The sequence below is a fragment of the Bombina bombina genome, chromosome 5 (assembly GCF_027579735.1).
Source record: "Bombina bombina isolate aBomBom1 chromosome 5, aBomBom1.pri, whole genome shotgun sequence".
NCBI lineage: Eukaryota > Metazoa > Chordata > Amphibia > Anura > Bombinatoridae > Bombina > Bombina bombina.
The window spans coordinates 58103322-58129261 of NC_069503.1; the positions used below are offsets into that span (position 1 = coordinate 58103322).

At 39.1% G+C, this 25940-nt stretch overlaps 1 protein-coding gene across 1 annotated transcript in view; it reads left to right on the forward strand.

The window, feature by feature from the left end:
- Positions 1-25940, forward strand: part of LOC128661308 (uncharacterized) — a 141703-nt gene that overhangs the window by 101978 nt on the left and 13785 nt on the right. Inside the window, exons 5-6 of the mRNA XM_053715578.1 lie at positions 4074-4673; positions 23478-24133. Coding sequence (XP_053571553.1) covers positions 4074-4673; positions 23478-24133 — 1256 coding nt within the window. The remainder of the gene's footprint in view (positions 1-4073; positions 4674-23477; positions 24134-25940) is intronic.

Below are 25940 nucleotides of genomic sequence, written 5' to 3' on the forward strand. Positions count from 1 at the left end.
ATTTAGTGTTTGGTTTTTTTTTGTACTTTAGTTTAGTTTATTTAATTGTATTTAATTGTAGGTACTTGTAGTTAATTTATTTAATGATAGTGTAGTGTTAGGTTTAATTGTAACTTAGGTTAGGATTTATTTTACAGGTAATTTTGTAATTATTTTAACTAGGTAGCTATTAAATAGTTAATAACTATTTAATAGCTATTGTACCTAGTTAAAATAAATACAAAGTTGGGGGGCGGAGCTTGGCCGCTTTGAGAGATGGCCGCGTGAAGGGATAGCTCCTAGGCCCACATCTCTAAGCCTAAACAAAAATAGCCTCACACAACGCCTAAACATACCCAGGAGAGAAGCATAATACCCCAGGACCCTGCCAAACGGAACGGCTCGCACGCTGCATACTCCGTACTACTGTAACAGCTAAATAGCGGAGCGAGCGGTCGCACAGAGGAGGAAGCAGCGCCATCTTAAGTGTAAGGCCTGGTGGCAGGGCGGATGCAGCAAACGCACCCGCTCGGCCGAAGTTATCTCTGGGTGGCAGTTTCCCTCACTATATAAGGGGAGAGCGGCACACACAGCTGGGACACTTACGCTGCAGCCACAGATCGGTAAGCAAATGCTGACATCCTTCGCTACTAGCAATACAGTAGCAGTGATTACACGCTTAACCCCATTAACGGCCCAGCCACACAGCACAACATATAGCAGGCCTATAAGTTGCAATAACCATCACCGGGGCCACAGAAACAGTGAAATACACACAGCACAAGCGGGCACTATACCCAGACTATACCATAGGTCTCAAGCACAGTCTAAATAATTCGCCACACCAGGGAGCTTGTCAAAGTGACGCCTTTTAACTTGTCAAAGTGAAGCTATTTATTTACATGCTCCTATGCAGCCGATATTTACATTAGTTATTATATGTAAAAAATTACTTAGCACTAGCGGTATAGCCTAAGGGGTAACGTCCCTTCTTTCACTAAGTGGGTATCGCTCTGTTACTAATCAGAACAAGTTATTTAATAGAAGTCTCAATATAAAAAACAACTTGTTGTTCGTAGAACAGTACTATTACGCAAATCCAGTAATTTATACGGGGACCGCATAACGCTATGTACTTCTAGTCCTTTAAGTTGGTTATTATTTTTATATAGAGACTAGAATTCTAGTTCAATCTAGTGTAACCATAATATATCAGATAGATGGGCTTACACCTAACCGCTAGATTATAACATGTAATAACGGACTAACATAAAGGATATACGGCCCTTGTGCTGTCAACATCCGGGTATTACTGAATGACAACAAACATTGTGAGATACTATCACATGGTAGTGACACAACAGCCGTTGTAACGAAGACCTCAAAGTACTAACGGCTGGGTTATTGTGCTTTATATTAACCCTTTAATGATGGGGGTAACTTTATGTTACACAATTTACCAATCCTAATTCTAACACATACCACAGAGTTAAGGGCGCAAGAGTACGCTAATGCCCTGCCAGTATAAGGACATGACAATAACCAACCTAGGTGTATAAAAAGTAACAACACTCCGGTACATAATAAGAATACTGCATTTATTAAGTGTGACTTTAACACATAGGAGATGTTGATAAACGCTTGGTAACACAATAATAGTGAAACAACGTCCATATCATATCCTTACGGTTAATATAGAACCCTCATCCGGGTACAAATAACCGGTTACTAACACGCTCTAAAACTTACATAGAAAAGCATTAGGCTAAAACGGCCCCCCTTTTTATTTCTTACTCACATGATATAAGAATTATGTTACAACAGAAATCCTTTACAAACTATTTATGAGTGGGATAAATACTGTTTAATAAATTCTGGGGCATTCCAAGATTCACTTGAATTCAAATGCTTTATCAATAATAATAATAAAATGCAACATTGGTAATTTGTGAACTAGAGGATTAGCAATTTGAACATGTATATATAAGTCAATGAACACACTGCTGATTTTATAATAACTCTAGTCAATCTAGGAGTATAATAAATACCAATTCAAGCAGATGTAGTGCTTGTCAACAACGATTATATCGCATATTCGTGTACTTTACACACGACTAGAGGGGACTAACCGCGCAATCTGTCAGTGATTTAGGGTAGCAAACAGATACATATAACAAGCCTACACTCTACTGTGTGCTGAAATAGATAATAGTACACGTGATACATAGGGACCTCAGTGCCCTATATATAACCTTAATGTGAACACAGAATATACTGGCAGTGAATCGTATCAGTTTTTATATATACTACTAATGTAATAATAACACACAATACCAGTTGATAAAATCTACAAGAAATTATTTCTTAACGATCTTTGCATATATATTCTATCATCAGATAGACCTACACTGACATAAAAACTGCGCCGTTTTCATTTGATAATAATATTAGATACATAAGGAATACCAGTATCCTTTTTTCATCACCAATACTACATCAATTGACCTGTCATTCTATATGTGAACAATCTTACAAAACTACCTGGATATAATAGGATATCATTAAACTGATGTGACTTCATATATTACATGAGTCTTAACACAAACACTGTATCAGCCAAGACACGATTAAGTTTAAATACTAGTGGTTGATTATATTTTATCTTATTGGGTACCACACTAGAATCATCTTATTGATGCAATTCAGAGCGTTACTACACTCACTTACGTTGCTTTAACAGAAGCAATTTTTACTGTGGTAGTTACCTATTTAGTTGCCTCTATCACATTAGAGCAATACGCTAATAGCACTGTCATAGGAGCTTTCATTCATTTCCATTACCATAGTAGTGACATACTATGATACTTACATGATGGCATTTACATAGTACTTGTGTTTACTACTTTCTACGTGATTGCTTCACTTTGAGTCCTTTTATCTTTGTGTTGTTTGTTCATTTGTATTTTATCTATAATAATCAATAAAAGTTATATTTTTAGTCTCTCATAACCAGTACTTCCCTAGAGTCTGGGCGTAGAGTGCTAGACGTGCATCCTTTCTTGTGGTAAGTGTCTATACTTCCACGTTTTGAACTAGACTATAATAAATTTTATTAACCCCTAATCTGCCCTCTCTAAAATCGCCGCCACCTACCTACAATTATTAACCCCTAATCTCCCGCCCCCAACGTCGCCGCTACTATAATAAGGTTATTAACCCCTAAACCTAAGTCTAACCCTAACACCCCCTAACTTAAATATAATTTAAATAAAACGAAATAAATTTACTATAATTAAATAAATTAATCCTATTTAAAACTAAATACTTACCTGTAAAATAAACCCTAAGCTAGCTACAATATAACTAATAGTTACATTGTAGCTATCTTAGGATTTATTTTTATTTTACAGTCAAGTTTGTATTTATTTTAACTAGGTACAATAGTTATTAAATAGTTAATAACTATTTAATAACTACCTAGCTAAAATAAATACAAATTTACCTGTAAAATAAATCCTAACCTAAGTTACAATTACACCTAACACTACACTATCATTAAATTAATTAAATAAATGAATCCTATTTAAAACTAAATACTTACCTGTAAAATAAACCCTAATATAGCTACAATATAACTAATAGTTACATTGTAGCTATTTTAGGATTTATATTTATTTTACAGGCAACTTTGTATTTATTTTAACTAGGTAAAATAGCTATTAAATAGTTATTGACTATTTAATAGCTACCTAGTTAAAATAATTACAAAATTACCTGTAAAATAAATCCTAACCTAAGTTACAATTAAACCTAACACTACACTATCATTAAATAAATTAACTACAAGTACCTACAATTATCTACAATTAAATAAACTAAAGTACAAAAAAACAAACACTAAATTACAAAAAAACAAACACTAAATTACAAAAAATAAAAAAATATATCGGGGGCGGAGCCGACGAGCAAACTGAATAGACGCACTTTTTTGGAGCTCCTCATTTATAATGTGATTTAGTGGATTTTTATATCTTTGGGAGATCTCCTATCAGAATTTATTTTGAGCTTACATCAAGACTATCTTGCCTTATGAGCGGAAAGAGTGGTAACGGAGACTTTCACAGAGAATCAGCTCTTAAACTCGGCACTAAGGTCCCTGCTGCAAAGGCGCGAAGCGCCATCTTTACTCAGAATGCAGTTTCTGGATCGATGGGAAAAGAAGACGGAACATTCGCTCCAACTCTACTATAATGAGGTACAGCGAGACCTTACTACTATAAGAGATAAGTTTGCAGCCCTGCTGTCTAACCAGCCATTAGAGCGGGAGATATATGAGATCACTGTCTACCCGTCTTTACACAGCACTAACTGCGATACACCAGACCGCACAGATGAGCTCTCTTATGGATCTGTTTCGGAGGTCCCTCCTCAGAACTCACGGACCGGCATATTAGGCTCCAGTGTGCTGAGGGCATCTAAGGTAAAACCACTCACCCTGTCTTACTACGGGCTTGAACACTTAGCGCAATCTGAACAACGCTACTACATTGCAAAGCCCCTGACTTCACAGTTTTCTATGGAGCACACAGTAAAGAGCCGAGCGTACACCAGCTCCCTACCTAAGCAAGACGCCTTACACGAGCCCTGCGTAGAGCCGGGGCGGAGAGATACAGCCGACCCTCCATGGTGGAAAGGTATTTCTACACAACCGCAGAGACAGCACAATATGGAGGATACCTGGGGAAACAGTCTGAGACATGGAGCAGACGGACCCCGAGTTGGAGTGGGGTAAACATATATCAACTCCTTCACTACTGCAGGTGCCCAACTCTAGCTGAGTCGTTATGGGACTTATAGCAACATTGCAGTCTCCTCTGGGACTAACGCTAAATGCCTGCGAGTGATGTTTCCTAGCTTTAGGTTTGCTTTACAGGTTAACAGAATATTAGGTAACCACGCTACACCTATACTGTCTGGCTGCATAGCTTGGTTTGTGTTGGTAACTCTAAAGGGAAAGGGGAAAAAAAAAAAAAAAAGAATGGCACAGGACTTTCTATTTTACTTATTGAAGTTTAAGACTACATGCCGTGACTCTGTTAAGTTAGCTTTTAAATGTGCATTTTTCCATAGCTAACCTACAGCTACATGGGTTTTTATTGTGCCCTGGAGCGACTCATATACATATTTATATCTCTGCACATCTGGGTCCTGCTTGAATGTATGTATATTCCTGTAAAAGGCATGTCTGTGTAATATATATCCATGTTCTGTGTTATTGGCATTGCTCCACCAATTATTAGAGTTATGACTGACAGTGTTTAATACTTGAAAAGCGTACTAAACCAGAATGATTACAAGGAGCGGGAAGATAATTCATTACCCTATCTTACAGTCAGGGATCATCCCCCAATAGAGTTCTGTGCTATGGAGTTTACCACACATAGTCCTGGCTACTATGGATGAAGTCAGATCTGTTTGTTCAGCGAGGAACTTTATATGTTATAGTTAATGGTTGCACCAATGTTTCTGCACCTATGTCAGCATCTTCCTTAAGTTAAAACCTTCCCTTACCATAGTGTTATATTCTTTTTATTGAGGGGATTATCTGTACAATGATTACGCTCATGTTAGAATTGTATTGTTTGCTTTGTATTCAAACTCATCTCTACATTTTACATGTCACTAGAAACTTCATTAAGTTCAAACATGTCCTACACTGTGTTTATTAATGTATATTGTTATTTATTCATGGTCACACTTTGTCTTTAGGTGATACTTATGTATCCTTATCCCTCTCTGCTCCTATTACTTTTATTTAGATTAACTTAAAATATATGTGCAATTGTCACAGGCTGACTACAAATGTTTACACTATGCTCCCTTCTGTATTTATGGTTTGTAACACCTGTTTGTCCATTTACTTGTCATATTAGGAGACAGGACAAAACATCCTATGTACATGCATATCTTAGCTTGTATGGTGACCTCCCCAACATATCTTTACAGTATCTTTCCACATTTCAGCAGGGGTTTGAATCACTATTGTGGTCTATACATAACTACATTTTTAAGTGGATGCTTAATTACAGATCCCCCCCTTGGCTAGGGCTTTTTTCTATATTGTCTGACTGCAGACTTTACTACTTATACCTCTTCTTAAAACATATGTCCTGTACGCATCTGTTCCAAGAGTTATGGTTGAAATCCCGGTTACCAGGCAGTTAGTGAATATCTCAGATAATAAGTTCCCTATGTATACTGACTGGGTTTTTCCTTTATCCTTTTTGAGAGCCCAAAATATATATATTACTTAAGCCTCCCTATAATTCACCTAGTTTAACCTAAAACTCTCTTGACTCCAATATAAGGGAAGAGAGCAAATGTTTTCTAATCGTGGTCCCACATAAGCTTAATATCTATTTGGCACATGATATGTTACTCCATGGCTGCTCCATGTTCCTGTGTCTCAGCAGCTTTGAGGCACCGATGTTTGCAGCCTTTTCTCTGCTTCAATGATTATTGCACTGATTTTCATGTATGTATAAATATGCTTATATTTTTATTTTTGTGCTTTCTCATTCGCCCGCAGAGATGTGTCTATGTTTGGGCGCTAGTGGGTTCATTTAATGTATTTAATACTCTTTGCTCTTATAACTGTACATTGAAATACGTTATGTTTATGCCTTATTGTATCTATGTCTCCAGGATATGACATTGCTTATGTGGAGTTCCATATTTATGTAAAATTATTTGTCTCTGTTGGGCTCCTCCCCTCCCTTTCCCGCCGGTACTGACTGCCTGCGGGTCATACCCCTATGCCTTTTTCCCACACTGCCTATAGTTGGTAATCCCTTAGGGGTGGAGCTCCTCTAGAAATCTCTTATGTTTCATATATACTAATGTCCCCCACCCCTCTTTAACTCTATATTTAGATAATTACTCCGCTTTGATGGAGCTATGCCCATCCCAGTAGTCATGTAAATAACAAGCCCTCCCTGTGAAGTCCACCCTTATATCCATCCAATAAGGCTTTCCATACCTGCTCTCATGCCCTATTTGGCTCCGCCCCCCCACTCCCCTCCCCACTCCACTTTGAGCGGCTCTTGCCCGCTGCGTCCCCTTATCCCCCTCCCCGCTAAATTGGCCCATAAGTGGCCAAACACAAGCCAATCCATGTTTATCTTACTTTATTAGTTTATATTATGCTACAAACGCTTATCAGGATAATGTGGAGAATATATTCTATTTCCCCCCTCCCTCTACCCCCATAAAACCAACCCTTCCTTGCTTTTATATTTTCTAAATTAATAACTTATGGTGTATTTATCCATCACAAGGTTGGGTCATTTCTAGTCTACATACCATATAAAAAAATAAAATCTGAGGTCTCAATCTGGATAGTCCAAAATCTTTACTAATACCTTTAATAAGTGGGATTTATATGCCCCTTCTGTTTAGATTTATTGCTTAGTAAACCTCCATGCTCCTTCATAACACTAACCAGCTATAGCTTCTCCATTCTTTTACCACTCACCATAGAGTATTACTCTTCATATTTTTGAATCTATACAATGTGGGCACATCTAGTATTGTTTATCTGGCAAGATCATGGTATTAGTATTGTACTATTCTCTTTTGTTATTATTGTTGGACGTTTCATTATTGTTATATTTGTTTATGACTTCAATAAAAAGCTATTAAAAAAAAAAAAAAAAAAAATATTACAAGAATTTTAAACTAATTACACCTAATCTAATCCCCCTAATAAAATAACAAAGCCCCCCAAAATAAAAAATGCCCTACCCTATACTAAATTACAAAAGTTAACAGCTCTATTACCTTACCAGCCCTTAAAAGGGCCTCTTGCGGGGCATGCCCCAAAGAAAACAGCTCTTTTGCCTGTAAAAAAAAAACCACAATACCACCCCCACACATTACAACCCACCACCCACATACCCCTACTCTAACCCAAACCCCCCTTAAATAAACCTAACACTACCCCCCTGAAGATCTCCCTACCTTGAGTCGTGTTCACCCAGCCGTGCCGTGCCGAAGTCTTCATCCGATGGGGCAGAAGAGGACATCCAGACCGGCAGAAGTCTTCATCCAAGCGGGGCAAGAAGAGGTCTTCCATCCATCAAAAAAGTACCAAAAAACAAACAAACACTAAATTACCAAAAATAATAAAATATTACAAGGATTTTAAACTAATTACAACTAATCTAAGCCCCCTACTAGCTATTAATATAGCTACAATATAACTAATAGTTACATTGTAGCTATTTTAGGATTTATATTTATTTTACAGGCAACTTTGTATTTATTTTAACTAGGTACAATAGTTATTAAATAGTTAATAACTGGGGGGCGTGTCCGGGCTTAGGCTGAAGATGGCCGCACAACTGAGAGCTCTGACAGAGTGAATTACATTCTGCCATGTAATTGATATATTTTGAGCCCATCCAGCACAGAATTCTGAATCAAGTGGAAGGGAATAGTTTGCTGGTTAAGGCATTACTTTTGTTGTACAACCTCAGGGTCTCTCAGACCGGATTGCTGTGGACTAATTTTGGCGGCCTCTATGGAGGTAATTTCTCAGCACCCCCCCCCCCCGGGGAACCGGGTACACGGAGATACTTTCCAAATCTCCTTCCATACCACCCACAATGTTGAAGATGGGAGACCTACTTGAGGCCATACAAGGCTGGATGACGGATTTCGACAACATGATGCAGGCTAGATGTGATGATCTCTTATCCCACATGGCGCGTACCCGTATTAAGATGGAGGCAGCCGGGAGCGAAAGAGAGGCGAGCATAGAGCACTCTCAGGGGAGCACCAGGGCAAGAAAGGATATACCTCTACATGTTGCTATGGACATAGATGCCTGTGTGCCGCCGGAACCCTGGGTGGGCTTCTTACCTGCTTCGGTTCCTGTCCGGGGAGTTGCGGCCGCCTCCCTGGGGGGGGGTCGAGGCGGGGTGCGAGCTGAGCAGATCAAAGAGGGAGACTTACATACCCTGCCTGTAAGATCGGCATCGGGACATATTTATTTACCTGACACAGGAGCCTTATTGCCGACAGACGAGGAAGATTGGTTCCTATATGCATTGCCGGTCGGGCTGATGCCGTTTGAAGAAGATGTCTTCTGGAGGGCCGCACGAGGTCATGAGGTGCCTGGGAACTGTGCCTCCCGGGCCGGCATTGGATAAATGTCTGTGGCTCCTGCCGGTGTAATGGGACAGCTGGCTAACTTAGGCTCCTTATCTGAACTCAAATAAGGAGAGATTTCCTACTGAAAGGATGCTCTATTCTGTCAGATGTGACTGAGGTATAAATTGGATGCCCATATGTGTATATAGCCTTTGCACTGGACTTACATTTGTGCGTGGTTTCCTTTGAAGGGAATCAGCGCTATTCTAAAAGCTAAAGATTGTAGGTCTTGTTAGCATAAGTAAAGTAATAATGGTACTCCTTATATTCTATGTATGCATTTTCCCATTTTATTCTGTTATCCTTAATGCAACTTTGACTCCCTAGCTAGGATGCACTGTATTATGAGACGCTGAGGAAGAGTATAGACTGATCTATGTTCTACTGTACCGAGGGTTTATACTAAATGTTCCACATACATAACCTTCATTGCAAAGTAGACTAGGTACTGAAATGGGAATTATTGTTTTGCTGAGCTTGTATATACTGTTCCCCCTATCAATTATGAATGAGTGGTTGATAGCCAATGTTGTGCTCCTAATCCTTACAATCTCTGCTGCTTAGATCATGCAGGGTAAAATACAATACACTTCACTTTATGTGCAGTCTTTTATGAGCATACTGTGCTCCCAGCTTAAAGTTAATATAGCTTAATTTTATTCAGTGATAGATTGAATGTGATTTCGGAAGTGTGCTCTTCATTTCATGCATAGTATGTAAATATATAGATTTCCATCCATACATATTTATCAAAGCGGGGCATATTTATTAAACTCTAAATACTCTGCAGTGACAACCTGTAATTTAGCCCCTTCTAAATGTTACCCCCACATATTTTAGAGAGCGGTATATGGGCTTGAGAGCCCCTTCTGGATGGGCTCATGGGACTAGTATATATAAATACCTTTATAGAGTCAGAAGGGTCTAGAGGAGAATTGCTATTTGTATGTGCTGTCTCACTGAATTGATCTGAGGGGGGATAAGTACGAGATGATGTTGTGATGGGGTCATAGTTTTTTTTTAAGATGAATGGTTATATCTATTCTGGACGAGTGCAGATACGCTCATTTCTATTCAGAGAATTTCCATTGAAACTAGGCTGCATAGTTGCTAACATATGTCAAGTTAATCCCTATATCGTTTCTCTTTTTCTCTTTTTTCTTGTATATAATGTTATAGATAATATGGACAATTGTAGGCCTAATCATCCCTATGTGGACATTTATTTTTTGCTGATGTCAAGCCCAAAGACTGGTGCATATAGTTTGTAAGTTGACTGTCCACTTGAAAATGTATAAAAGTAAAATGAGGTAATATACATGGCCAGATAGTTCCCCTCATAAGTTGAAACCAGAGTCTGGTAGATATATATAAGACATGCCTCTTGTGTGACACACTTAAATATTATTGTTTGTCAAATAGGCGTGTTGCCATGCTATTTTTCACTGTATGTTTATGTTTGAACTTTTTACCTCAATAAAAATTATTTAAAAAAAAATAAAAAATAGTTAATAACTATTTAATAACTATCTAGCTAAAATAAATACAAATTTACCTGTAAAATAAATCCTAACCTAAGTTACAATTACACCTAACACTACACTATCATTAAATTAATTAAATAAATTAATCCTATTTAAAACTAAATACTTACCTGTAAAATAAACCCTAATATAGCTGCAATATAACTAATAGTTACATTGTAGCTATTTTAGGATTTATATTTATTTTACAGGCAATTTTGTATTTATTTTAACTAGGTACAATAGCTATTAAATAGTTATTGACTATTTAATAGCTACGTAGTTAAAATAATTACAAAATTACCTGTAAAATAAATCCTAACCTAAGTTACAATTAAACCTGGGGTCCTGGGGTATTATGCTTCTCTCCTGGGTATGTTTAGGCGTTGTGTGAGGCTATTTTTGTTTAGGCTTAGAGATGTGGGCCTAGGAGCTATCCCTTCACGCGGCCATCTCTCAAAGCGGCCAAGCTCCGCCCCCCAACTTTGTATTTATTTTAACTAGGTACAATAGCTATTAAATAGTTATTAACTATTTAATAGCTACCTAGTTAAAATAATTACAAAATTACCTGTAAAATAAATCCTAACCTAAGTTACAATTAAACCTAACACTACACTATCATTAAATAAATTAACTACAAGTACCTACAATTAAATACAATTAAATAAACTAAACTAAAGTACCAAAAAAAAAAACACTAAATTACAAAAATAAAAAAATATTACAAGAATTTTAAACTAATTACACCTAATCTAAGCCCCCTAATAAAATAACAAAGCCCCCCAAAATAAAAAAATGCCCTACCCTATACTAAATTACAAAAGTTAACAGCTCTATTACCTTACCAGCCCTTAAAATGGCCTTTTGCGGGCATGCCCCAAAGAAAACAGCTCTTTTGCCTGTAAAAAAAACACAATACCCCCCCACATTACAACCCACCACCCACATACCCCTACTCTAACCCAAACCCCCTTAAATAAACCTAATACTACCCCCCTGACGATCTCCCTACCTTGAGTCGTGTTCACCCAGCCGGGCCGAAGTCTTCATCCGATGGGGCAGAAGAGGACATCCAGACCGGCAGAAGTCTTCATCCAAGCGGGGCAAGAAGAGGTCTTCCATCCATCAGAAAAGTACCACAAAAAAAAACACTAAATTACCAAAAATAATAAAATATTACAATAATTTTAAACTAATTACACCTAATCTAAGCCCCCTACTAGCTATTAATATAGCTACAATATAACTAATAGTTACATTGTAGCTATTTTAGGATTTATATTTATTTTACAGGCAACTTTGTATTTATTTTAACTAGGTACAATAGTTATTAAATAGTTAATAACTATTTAATAACTACCTAGCTAAAATAAATACAAATTTACCTGTAAAATAAATCCTAACCTAAGTTACAATTACACCTAACACTACACTATCATTAAATTAATTAAATAAATGAATCCTATTTAAAACTAAATAATTACCTGTAAAATAATCCCTAATATAGCTGCAATATAACTAATAGTTACATTGTAGCTATTTTAGGATTTATATTTATTTTACAGGCAACTTTGTATTTATTTATTTATTTATTTATTTATTTTTTAAAGATAAAAAATAACTTTTATTAATATCACAGGTAAAATGACCATACAAATAGTCAAAAAAGGTCCGTGTCGGCACTGTGGTCTATCCTATCAGAGCATCTGTGCTAGAGGTCCACATTGTCAGCATTTGTTCATGTATATCTAATGTATCATGCGTGAGGTGGTGGTATCTTTCCAGATTAAGATGTGTGGAGACCTCCTTTCTCCATTCCGCTACAGTCGGGACTGTCCTGGATTTCCAGTACCTAGGAACTAACAGTTTGGCACTGTTCAGCATGACCATCAATAGGGCTTTAGAGATCTTATTCTCTAGCTTGGGAAGGGACATATAGAGTAGTATTTTGGGGTCATTGGGCAAGGCGTGGCCTACTATGTCTTTTATATGGGAAAGTATCCCTGTCCAGTATGAGTCAAGTTCGGGACATCCCCACCAGATATGGGACAAGGAACCCTCACCTCCGCATTCCCTCCAGCACTTCCGTGAAGCAGTCTTATATATGGATTGCAGTCTGTTTGGCGTGAGGTACCACCGGGATAGGAATTTATAGTTAGACTCCTGTACCCTAGCTGATATTGAGGAGCGCTTCGTGTGGTCGAAAGCTCTCTGCCACTCCTGGTGGGAGATATCTAAGTGTAGTTCCCTCTCCCACGCCTTGGTGTATGAGGGGAGTATTTGGGTGTCATCTATTAGGAGAAGCTTGTACATTTTGGATATTGCATGGCTAATAGGCGAGTCTTGCATGCATAAGGACTCAAAAGGAGTCATTGGTCTCCCCAGTTGTTGTTTGTGTTGGTGTGTAGAGAGAAAATGCCCAAGTTGGTTGTGTGAGAACCAAGTCAGTGAGATGTGTGGTGTATCTTCCTTGATCCTGTCTAGGTCTTTGAGTTTGTGGCCGTCGGCTATCGTGTGCCACACCCGATCTGTCATATGGTCATGTTCGTTGGTCCTTTTACCTTTAAGATCCCAAGGCAACGAGGGGTTATTATAGATAGGGAGGAGCGGGGATACTCTGGTAGATATGTTTGTGGAAGTGTTAAGTAACCCGTCCCATGTGGAGAAGAAGTCAGTGAGTAAAGGGAAAGACGTTGTGGCCTTTGGTCTATGTTTTGGGTCCAGCCATGCGAGGGGGCCTACATTGTCTGTATTTAAAATATCTCGGTCTAACTTGATCCAATCTTTGTGTGTATCATTATGGCACCAATCCAACAGCCTATGTAAGGCTATTGCTTGCTTATACACTGAGATATTTGGAACGCCCAGCCCTCCCCTGTCTCTCGGGAGATGAATGGACCGCCTAGCCACCCTCGGCCTGATACCTTTCCAGATGTATTGTTCTATAAGGGTTTGGATTCTCTCCAGGTATCCTGGTGGCAATGGTATCGGTGTGGTTTGCAACAAATAGAGGAGTCTAGGCAGCACATTCATCTTTATTACTCCGATTCGCCCCAGCCAGGAGATCGACTTGTTTTTCCAGCTGGATAAGTCTGAGGTAAGATTGTTTTCCAAGGTCTTATAGTTTGCTTGGAACAGTACTAGCGGATCGGGTGAGAGATAAATGCCCAGGTATTTCATTTTTGAGTGTTGCCTCTTCAGAGGACAGTTCAAAATGACTTTCGGTAACCATTCAGCATTATAGGTGACATTTAGTAATTCTGATTTGCTAAGGTTAAGGTGGAAGTTGGACACTTTACCATAGTCTTTGAAAGTCTCTAATACCTTAGGAAGTGAAGTATCCACTTCCGTAAGGGTAAGCAGAATGTCATCGGCATAGAGCGCGAGCTTATGCTCGACGGTCCCTGTCTCGATGCCCTGAATCTGGTTGTCTGAGCGAATCTTCTGTGCCAGTGCCTCAATTGAAATGGCAAACAGGATGGGCGAGAGTGGACACCCTTGTCTCGTCCCATTCCGTATGCAGAAGTTGTCGGACAGCAATCCGTTTACTTTGACTTGGGCAGTGGGTTTTTTGTATAAAGAGAAGATGCGTGCTATGAATGTTACACTAAACCCCATCTTGATCATGGTTGCTCTCAGGAACCCCCAATGGACCCTGTCAAAGGCCTTTTCGGCATCCGTTGAGACCAGGGCCATTGGGACCCCATGGAGCTGAGCATAAGAAATCAGCTGTAATATTTTTAGGGTATTGTCCCGGGCTTCCCTGCCGGGGACGAAGCCCACTTGGTTGGAATGGATCAATGTCGGGAGCAACTTATTTATTCTGGTGGCTAACACCTTTGCATATATTTTTAAGTCCACATTCAGCAGGGAAATGGGACGAAAATTTTCCGGGCGATCCGGTTTTTTGCCTTCCTTGGGGAGGACAGTTATGTATGCCTTTAGCATTTGTTCTGTAAAACCATTGTCCTCTAAAAGGGAGTTAAAGACAGTGGTAAGGGGGGTTAGGAGATGATGGATGTAACTCTTATAATATTTAACACTGAGTCTGTCAGGACCAGGGCTTTTCCCGTTAGGCATGCTTTTGATGGCCATTTTTATTTCGGCCGGTGTGATGTGGGCCTCTAGGGTTTCTGAGTCGCCTGTTGAGAGCGAGGGGAGGTCCACATCTCCCAAGAATCTGTCTATGTCGTCTTGTGTGCAGTCAGTTTCTAAATTGTATAACTTTTCGTAGTAGCGTCTAAATGTTTCTGCAATTTGTTTGCTATCCCTGTGACTGTGTCCCTCCCCGTCTTGTATGGAATGTACATGAGTGTTCAACTGTTTACGTCTAAGAGCTCTTGCTAAAGATGCTCCTGCTTTGTCGTTGTTGTCATAGAACTGTTGTTTAAGTATAGCAGTTTTACGCTGGTACATTTTATTTAAGTAATTCTTGAGGTCAGATCTGACCTGTGTGAGGTGCCCCAGGATGGAATCGGAGGATGGTTTCTTTTTGTGTTCTGTTTCCCAGTATTTGATTTGGGCCAGGGTAGAATTCAGAAATTGTCTGTTATCCCTTGTCTCCCTAGACTTGTGCTTAATGAAGTCCCCCCTCACTACACATTTGTGCGCTTCCCACAGTGTGGTAGGAGTGATGCTGTCATCTGTGTTTTCTTGGAAGTAATGCCCTAATGTAGTGTCTATGTCCAGTTTGATCAGTGGATTGTTCAAAAGATACTCGTCTAGTCTCCAGATGAAGGGTAATACCGGGGAGGTTGGCCAATCTAGCTTACATGTTACCGGAGCGTGGTCTGACCACGTCGTTGGAAGTATATTGGAGTTGTCTATCAGGGACAGTCCCGACTGATCACTCAGTATGTAATCAATTCTTGAGTAAGTACGGTGGGGGTGTGAATAAAAGGTATAGTCACGCGTTGATGGATTAATATGTCTCCACACATCATGCAGCTTAAGCTGTTGTATATGTGCTGTCACAGCTTTAATTGTCTTTTTCGGTACATTGGTCTTCCTAGTGGAGGTGTCAAGGGTAGGGTCAAGTGCGAGGTTCAGGTCTCCTCCCAGAAATAGTATGCCTGACATATGTTCGAGCAGTAGCTGGGTTAGCTGCTTGAAAACTACATGTTGATCCAAGTTTGGAAGATATGCATTTACAAGCGTCACGGGACGGTCAAAGAGGAGACCTGTAACTATAATGTACCTGCCGTTTGTGTCTTTTTCTACATGTTTGGGTTGGAATTTAATGGAATTGCGTAACCAGATGCCCACCCCTCCCTTTTTGCTTTTACCTGAGGCCAAAAAGGCCGTTCTGTACTGGTTGTTGGTGTATTTTGGTTCCCTGCCTCTCTGGAAGTGCGTTTCTTGGATGAAAATTATATCCCCCTTAGCCTGGTGTAACTGTCTGAAAGCTACCGAACGTTTCTCTGGACTGTTCAGTCCTTTGGCATTGATTGTAATGAGTGTGATGGGTTGAGCCTTATGTGTGTGAGTGTCTGCCATTTGTGACTGAGCGAGCTGTCCAAAGTGTGAGAAACTCCAAAGATTTGTGAGTGGGAGACAGTCACACCGACAAGGTCTGTCACTAGCGAATCGTCAGGAAGGATCCCCCCCCGGGGCCACACACACATAAAAAACCAGGATGCTATATCAGATATATTCAAAACTTGCAAACAATATAACAATAACCTGTAGGGAAAAGAGCAAGATTAGGGTTTGTGTGTCGTATGGGCTGTCGGGTGCTGTACCTGGAGAAACTCTCGAACCCTCAGCAAAAGAGAAAACCCTCAGTAAAGTAGAGAAAATACAGTAATAGAGTGGGAAGTATCCCACATCTCTAGCCCATAATGACATGTAAACATTTTAATACAATAAAGTAAACATACGACCTGTAGCCTTCTAAATGTAGTCTTTAGATCAGTCCCATGAGAGAGGGGTTTATAAAATTTCAAATTTTACATTTCAGTCCCCAGGAGTAGAGTCTTTATCTGGAGCAGGGAGTTGTTGAGTATTAGTGGCCTCACTACGAGTTTCCTCGCGGTAAGGCCGTGGTCTGGGTCGGAAAGCGTTCAAATCCGATGGGTTGTCAGGAGGGGAGTCACTGTGTTTGATGGAAATCCTCAATGCTTCACAAAATCTTGGAAGATCTTCTTTGTGCTTGAACACCGCAGTTGTGTCTCCTCTGGTTGCTATGATGCTGACCGGGAAGCCCCATCTATACGGAATATTTTGCTCTTGTAGAGTGGTGGTTATATAAGATAGCTCTCTTCGCTTCTGCAGGGTGGCAGGGCTCAGGTCAGCGAAGATCTGGATTTTGTTTCCTGCATGCGTAAAGTCTTTCTTCTGCCTGGACAGTTTTAGTAGCTCTTCTTTATCTTTGAAGTGTAAAATTTTAAGGATAACATCCCTCGGCGGGGCTTTAGGGGGGGGCTTCGCCCGCAGAGCTCTGTGTGCTCTTTCGATCTGGATCTCCGGAGAACTGTTGTCGCCTTTGAGGGTGCGGAAGAGGTCCTGTAGGCATCCCTCCAGAGCATTGGGTTGGACGCTTTCGGGTATGCCCCATATTCTCAGATTGTTCCTTCTACCTCGATTATCTAAGTCCTCCACCCTGTCCATGAGGTGTTGGATAGTTTTGTCTTGTTCATAAGCTATTCGGGAGATATGTTGTATGTCATTAAAGGCAACTTCGTGGCTTTCTTCTAATGTTGTAACTCTCTGTGTCACCCTTGAAATGTCCTTTTTTAGCTCGCCATACCAGTTTTTGACCTCTGAAGCTATTTCTTTTACATCTTCTTTTGTACATAGTGATTTTAAGTCTTCTTTTGTAAGATATGAAGTGGAGTGTGGTAACAGCGTGGCGCTCTGATCAGTTTCTCTGGTAGTACTATTGCTTGAGTTTTCGCTCTGGGGCAGTGATCCTGCTTCAGGCTGTCTAAGGTAATTTTGCAGCATTTTTGAGCTTGACAGCCCGTCAGGTTTAGGTGGTTTGCGTGCAGGCATTGGAGTTCTGTTTGCTCTAGTATTCCTCTTCCCCTGCAGACTGTGGGACAGTGCCGTCTAGTATCCGGATACTGTCTCTGGGACGAAAGTATTGCCTCCCTGGTGTGGCGAATTATTTAGACTGTGCTTGAGACCTATGGTATAGTCTGGGTATAGTGCCCGCTTGTGCTGTGTGTATTTCACTGTTTCTGTGGCCCCGGTGATGGTTATTGCAACTTATAGGCCTGCTATATGTTGTGCTGTGTGGCTGGGCCGTTAATGGGGTTAAGCGTGTAATCACTGCTACTGTATTGCTAGTAGCGAAGGATGTCTGCATTTGCTTACCGATCTGTGGCTGCAGCGTAAGTGTCCCAGCTGTGTGTGCCGCTCTCCCCTTATATAGTGAGGGAAACTGCCACCCAGAGATAACTTCGGCCGAGCGGGTGCGTTAGCTGCATCCGCCCTGCCACCAGGCCTTACACTTAAGATGGCGCTGCTTCCTCCTCTGTGCGACCACTCGCTCCGCTATTTAGCTGTTACAGTAGTACGGAGTATGCAGCGGGCGAGCCGTTCCGTTTGGCAGGGTCCTGGGGTATTATGCTTCTCTCCTGGGTATGTTTAGGCGTTGTGTGAGGCTATTTTTGTTTAGGCTTAGAGATGTGGGCCTAGGAGCTATCCCTTCACGCGGCCATCTCTCAAAGCGGCCAAGCACCGCCCCCCAACTTTGTATTTATTTTAACTAGGTACAATAGCTATTAAATAGTTATTAACTATTTAATAGCTACCTAGTTAAAATAATTACAAAATTACCTGTAAAATAAATCCTAACCTAAGTTACAATTAAACCTAACACTACACTATCATTAAATAAATTAACTGCAAGTACCTACAATTAAATACAATTAAATAAACTAAACTAAAGTACAAAAAAAACCAAACACTAAATTACAAAAAATAAAAAAATATTACAAGAATTTTAAACTAATTACACCTAATCTAAGCCCCCTAATAAAATCACAAAGCCCCCCAAAATAAAAAAAATGCCCTACCCTATATTAAATTACAAAAGTTAACAGCTCTATTACCTTACCAGCTCTTTTGCCTGTAAAAAAAACACAATACCCCCCACATTACAACCCACCACCCACATACCCCTACTCTAACCCAAACCCCCCATAAATAAAACTAATACTACCCCCCTGAAGATCTCCCTACCTTGAGTCGTGTTCACCCAGCTGGGCCGAAGTCTTCATCCGATAGGGCAGAAGAGGACATCCAGACCGGCAGAAGTCTTCATCCAAGCGGGGCAAGAAGAGGTCTTCCATCCATCAGAAAAGTACCACAAAAAAAACCCACTAAATTACCAAAAATAATAAAATATTACAATAATTTTAAACTAATTACACCTAATCTAAGCCCCCTACTAGCTATTAATATAGCTACAATATAACTAATAGTTACATTGTAGCTATTTTAGGATTTATATTTATTTTACAGGCAACTTTGTATTTATTTTAACTAGGTACAATAGTTATTAAATAGTTAATAACTATTTAATAACTACCTAGCTAAAATAAATACACATTTACCTGTAAAATAAATCCTAACCTAAGTTACAATTACACCTAACACTACACTATCATTAAATTAATTAAATAAATGAATCCTATTTAAAACTAAATACTTACCTGTAAAATAAACCCTAATATAGCTGCAATATAACTAATAGTTACATTGTAGCTATTTTAGGATTTATATTTATTTTACAGGCAACTTTGTATTTATTTTAACTAGGTACAATAGCTATTAAATAGTTATTAACTATTTAATAGCTACCTAGTTAAAATAATTACAAAATTACCTGTAAAATAAATCCTAACCTAAGTTACAATTAAACCTAACACTACACTATCATTAAATAAATTAACTACAAGTACCTACAATTAAATACAATTAAATAAACTAAACTAAAGTACAAAAAAACCAAACACTAAATTACAAAAAATAAAAAAATATTACAAGAATTTTAAACTAATTACACCTAATCTAAGCCCCCTAATAAAATCACAAAGCCCCCCAAAATAAAAAAAATGCCCTACCCTATATTAAATTACAAAAGTTAACAGCTCTATTACCTTACCAGCCCTTAAAAGGGCCTTTTGCGGGGCATGCCCCAAAGAAAACAGCTCTTTTGCCTGTAAAAAAAACCACAATACCCCCCCCCACATTACAACCCACCACCCACATACCCCTACTCTAACCCAAACCCCCCTTAAATAAACCTAACACTACCCCCCTGAAGATCTCCCTACCTTGAGTCGTGTTCACCCAGCTGGGCCGAAGTCTTCATCCGATGGGGCAGAAGAGGACATCCAGACCGGCAGAAGTCTTCATTCAAGCGGGGCAAGAAGAGGTCTTCCATCCATCAGAAATCTTGATCCAGACGGCATCTTCTATGTTCATCCATCCGGAGCGGAGCGGCAGCATCCTGAAGACATCCGACGTGGAGCATCCTCTTCTTTCTTGATCCGACGACTAAATGACTGTACCTTTAAGTGACGTCATCCAAGATGGCGTTCCCTTGAATTCCGATTGGCTGATAGGATTATATCAGCCAATCGTAATTAAGGTAGGAAAATCTGATTGGCTGATTCAATCAGCCAATCAGATTCAAGTTCAATCCGATTGGCTGATCCAATCAGCCAATCAGATTGACCTCGCATTCTATTGGCTGATCGGAACAGCCAATAGAATGCGAGGTCAATCTGATTGGCTGATTGGATCAGCCAATTGGATTGAATTTGAATCTGATTGGCTGATTGAATCAGCCAATCAGATTTTCCTACCTTAATTCCGATTGGCTGATAGAATCCTATCAGCCAATCGGAATTCAAGGGACGCCATCTTGGATGGCGTCACTTAAAGGTACAGTCATTTAGTTGTCGGATCAAGAAAGAAGAGGATGCTCCGCATCGGATGTCTTCAGGATGCTGCCGCTCCGCTCCGGATGGATGGATGAACATAGAAGATGCCGCCTGGATCAAGACTTCTGATGGATGGAAGACCTCTTCTTGCCCCGCTTGGATGAAGACTTCTGCCGGTCTGGATGTCCTCTTCTGCCCCATCGGATGAAGACTTCGGCCCGGCTGGGTGAACATGACTCAAGGTAGGGAGATCTTCAGGGGGGTAGTGTTAGGTTTATTTAAGGGGGGTTTGGATTAGAGTAGGGGTATGTGGGTGGTGGGTTGTAATGTGGGGGGGGAATATTGTGGGGTTTTTTACAGGCAAAAGAGCTGTTTTCTTTGGGGCATGCCCAGCAAAAGGCCCTTTTAAGGGCTGGTAAGGTAATAGAGCTGTTAACTTTTGTAATTTAGTATAGGGTAGGGCATTTTTTTATTTTGGGGGGCTTTGTTATTTTATTAGGGGGCTTAGATTAGGTGTAATTAGTTTAAAATTCTTGTAATATTTTTTTATTTTTTGTAATTTAGTGTTTTGTTTTTTTTGTACTTTAGTTTAGTTTATTTAATTGTAGATAATTGTAGGTACTTGTAGTTAATTTATTTAATGATAGTGTAGTGTTAGGTTTAATTGTAATTTAGGTTAGGATTTATTTTACAGGTAATTTTGTAATTATTTTAACTAGGTAGCTATTAAATAGTCAATAACTATTTAATAGCTATTTTACCTAGTTAAAATAAATACAAAGTTGCCTGTAAAATAAATATAAATCCTAAAATAGCTACAATGTAACTATTAGTTATATTGCAGCTATATTAGGGTTTATTTTACAGGTAAGTATTTAGTTTTAAATAGGATTCATTTATTTAATTAATTTAATGATAGTGTAGTGTTAGGTGTAATTGTAACTTAGGTTAGGATTCTTTTTACAGGTAAATTTGTATTTATTTTAGCTGGGTAGTTATTAAATAGTTATTAACTATTTAATAACTATTGTACCTAGTTAAAATAAATACAAACTTGCCTGTAAAATAAAAATAAACCTTAAGATAGCTACAATGTAACTATTAGTTATATTGTAGCTAGCTTAGGGTTTATTTTACAGGTAAGTATTTAGTTTTAAATAGGATTCATTTATTTAATTATAGTAAATTTATTTCGTTTTATTTAAATTATATATAAGTTAGGAGGGTGTTAGGGTTAGATTTAGGTTTAGGGGTTAATAACCTTATTATAGTAGCGGCGACGTTGGGGGCGGGAGATTAGGGGTTAATAATTGTAGGTAGGTGGCGGCGATGTTAGGGAGGGCAGATTAGGGGTTAATAAAATTTATTATAGTGTTTGCGAGGAGGGAGTGGGCCGGTTTAGGGGTTAATACATTTATTATAGTGGCGGCGATGTCCGGTCAGCAGATTAGGGGTTAATACTTGTAGTTAGATTGCTGCGACGTTGGGGGGGGGCAGATTAGGGGTTAATAAATATAATGTAGGGGTCGGCGATGTTAGGGACAGCAGATTAGGGGTTAATAGCTATAATGTAGGTGGCGGCGATGTCCGGTCGGCAGATTAGGGGTTAATACTTGTAGTTAGATTGCGGAGACGTTGGGGGGGGGGCAGATTAGGGGTTAATAACTATAATGTAGGGGTCGGCGATGTTAGGGACAGCAGATTAGGGGTTAATAGCTATAATGTAGGTAGCGGCGATGTCCGGTCGGCAGATTAGGGGTTAATACTTGTAGTTAGATTGCAGAGACGTTGGGGGGGGCAGATTAGGGGGCAGATTGCGGCAATGTTGGGGGGCAGATTAGGGGTTAATAACTATAATGTAGGGGTCAGCGATGTTAGGGACTGCAGATTAGGGGTTAATAGCTATAATGTAGGTGGCGGCGATGTCCGGACGGCAGATTAGGGGTTAATACTTGTAGTTAGGTTGCGGCGACATTGGGGGGGGCAGATTACGGGTTAATAACTATAATGTAGGGGTCGGCGATGTTAGGGACAGCAGATTAGGGGTTCATAGCTAGAATGTAGGTGGCGGCGGTGTCCGGTCGGCAGATTAGGGGTTCAATAATTTTATTATAGGGTTTGCGATGTGGGGGGGCCTCGGTTTAGTGGTTCATAGGTAGTTTATGGGTGTTAGTGTACTTTGTAGCACTCAGTAGTTAAGAGCTTTATATTCCGGTGTTAGCCCATAAAACTCTTAACTACTGACTTTATTCGGTAGATTCGGATGGCCGTGTATTACACTAGTACTATTTACATTTAATATACAGTACATAATACTAGTCTAATACACAGCATATCCCACCTAAAACATACCGAATTTCGGAACCGAATAGAACCGAATTCAGACGAATTTATTTGAATCCGAATAAATCCGAAATGAATTCATTCGAATCCGAATAAATCCGAAACAAATTCATTCAAATTTTGCCGAATTCGAATCGATCCGAACCGAAATTCGAAAAGTCTAAATCGATCCGAACCAAAAACGAACCAAATTTTTTAGCCATGCACATATCTAAATAACTATTACAGTCTACCATCTTGAAATCCACGTAGGAAGACACATTATCTGTGAGGCTGCCGATGCCCGCGATAATGGGCCTTCCTGGCGGATAGGTAAGGTTTTTGTGCAATTTCGGCAAATGATAATAAAATGCCAGATTGGGCTCCTTAGGCAATAGAAAATCTTTTTCTTACGCTTACTATCAAAAACTAAATCATGATCCCACTAAACAATTTACATTGATATTAAAAGATATTGTTGAATCTGCATTTAAAGAAAATATAATACTTAGGCAACAGAAAATCTTTTTTTTTTTTTAAGGAGCCCAATCTGGCATTTTATTATCGTTTGCCGAAATTGCACAAAAACCTTACCTGTCCGCCAGGAAGGCCCATTATCGCGGGATCGGCAGCCTCACAGATAATGTGTCTTCCTACGTGGATTTCAAGATGGTAGACTGTAATAGTTATTTAGACTTCACCAGTCACCATCATTTCCCATGGAAACGCAATGTGCCATATGGCCAATTTAAAAGGATTTGCCGAAATTGCAGTACCCTTGCCGATTATGAGGTCCAAAGTTTGATATTAAAAGAACACTTTAATGAGAAACATTATCCATCACACATTATAGAGAATGGCTACAAAAGAGCCAAACAGGATAAAGGAGAAGATTATTTTAGAAAAATCAACACAAAAACAAATAAAGAGCAAAATGATTTTATGGAGAACTCCACCCCTTTTATCACTGAATATAACGGTCATCATAAAACAATACGACAGATAATAAACAAATATTGGAGAATTCTCCAAAAAGACCCCATTTTGGGGAATATCCTGACGGATAAACCAAATATAGTGTATAGAAAGGCACCCAGTTTGAAATCGATGTTGGCTCCCAGTAAGGTGGTCAAACATAAAACTTTGAATAATTGCCATAGGGTTGGAACTTTACCTATAGGATCATACAGATGTAAGGTCAGAAAATGTAAACTGTGTGTTAGAATCACACATAAACAAACAACATTCAAATCAAATGTCACGGGTAAACATTTTTCAATCATTGGCCATATTTCTTGTGCCTCCAGATATGTAGTATATTTGTTGTCCTGTGTCTGTGGGGTTCAGTATGTTGAAAGAACCTCCAGATGACTCAGCATCAGATGGTCAGAACACCTAAGAAATATGAAAAACAACCTAAGGAACCATAGTGTTCCTAGGCACTGTAATCATCATCACAATGGCCGCACCGATTGTTTCAGTATTTGTCCTATAGAATTCATTCCCATATCCCATCTATATAATAGATTATCCAGATTAAGACAAAGGGAGACCTACTGGATCCACACTCTTAGGAGTCTCCATCCTAATGGTCTCAATCTTAATATAGACCTGGCAGCTTTTTGAGCCAATTGTGGTATCCAGTAGGTCTACCTCGCTCACTTCACTTATCCCATACCCACCCCCTATTAGGTAATAGACTTACCAGTTTCCACTGTGTATTATTAGGCAATATATTAACCATTCTCACAGTCCACCATTTACCATCTATTGTCCTCCATGTCACTATATAGTGATTCCCAGTTCCAACCTTTATATAGATTGGGTTTTTTGAGCCACGTTTGGTATCCAGTGAGTTAACCTCCCTTACCACCTCCATACCTATTCCGTAATAGGTAATAGACTTACCTTATTTCCCACTGATATTACCAAGTTAATTCATTAAGCTTTCCTTATAGTTTTATATATACCACAAACTGTCCCTTATTGGTACCCCAACCAATAGGGACTTATGGACATATTTGAATTCTCTAGATATTCTATAGATTTTCCATGATTACCCCATTTATATATTAGATTGGAACAACATCATTATTTTGGTCCCCCGATTAATTAGCTCCTTATTTTTGTTAGTGTTAGGTCCATTAGTGCATATCATGAGGGAATTAACGATCAACCTCTGATACACCTTTCACTTACCAATGTCCTATTTATGTATTATTATTTATACACTTATAGCGACATTCTAATATATATATTTATTCTTTAATGTTTTAGGTCATACTTATAGGTCACTCTATAGATCACAGCACTGGTTGATTTTCCATTTTGAGTCCTCTCTGATCATTTGGGGCCATAGCTTTTTAACTGTATTTAAATACTCTATATCAATTAGTGTCATGTATTAGGCTGCTTAGTGGATTGCATTATATGCAGGTCTAATAGTGGCGCACATCTGATTATGATGATTTTTAACATGTGTTTTATTATAGTATGTATTTTATTATGTTTAGACATTAATTTTATATGTACATAGTTAGATATTTACGATCAAGTAAGTAATAGACCAATGATTTTTATTTTATTTTGTTATAACAATTTGTACCATTTTTTTTAGAATGAATCATGTATAAGCAATGCAACTATCTTTGTAAACTTTTGATTATGAACTTGTTAACTTAGAACAGGAAGACAGGTATCGCTTGTCAGAATGCCCACTGACAGGTGTTTTTAAGGTATTTATTGGTAGCAAGGGCTTAGCATTGTACAGCCTGATGAAACAGCCTTTTCAGCCGAGAAACGCGTTGCTGTTGTTTCTTCCACAATAAAATATGGATTTTTATATACCTGACTTGTCCTGTGTTCTAACCCTCTACAACTATTATTTATCGCTAAAAGTGATTTTCTGTGCTCCACGCCTTCTTCCACTCCAATACTCACAGTGGTATTTGGTTGTTCGGAGCTCTACGGAATCACCAGGTCTGCTTGGATTGCCGGCTGCCCA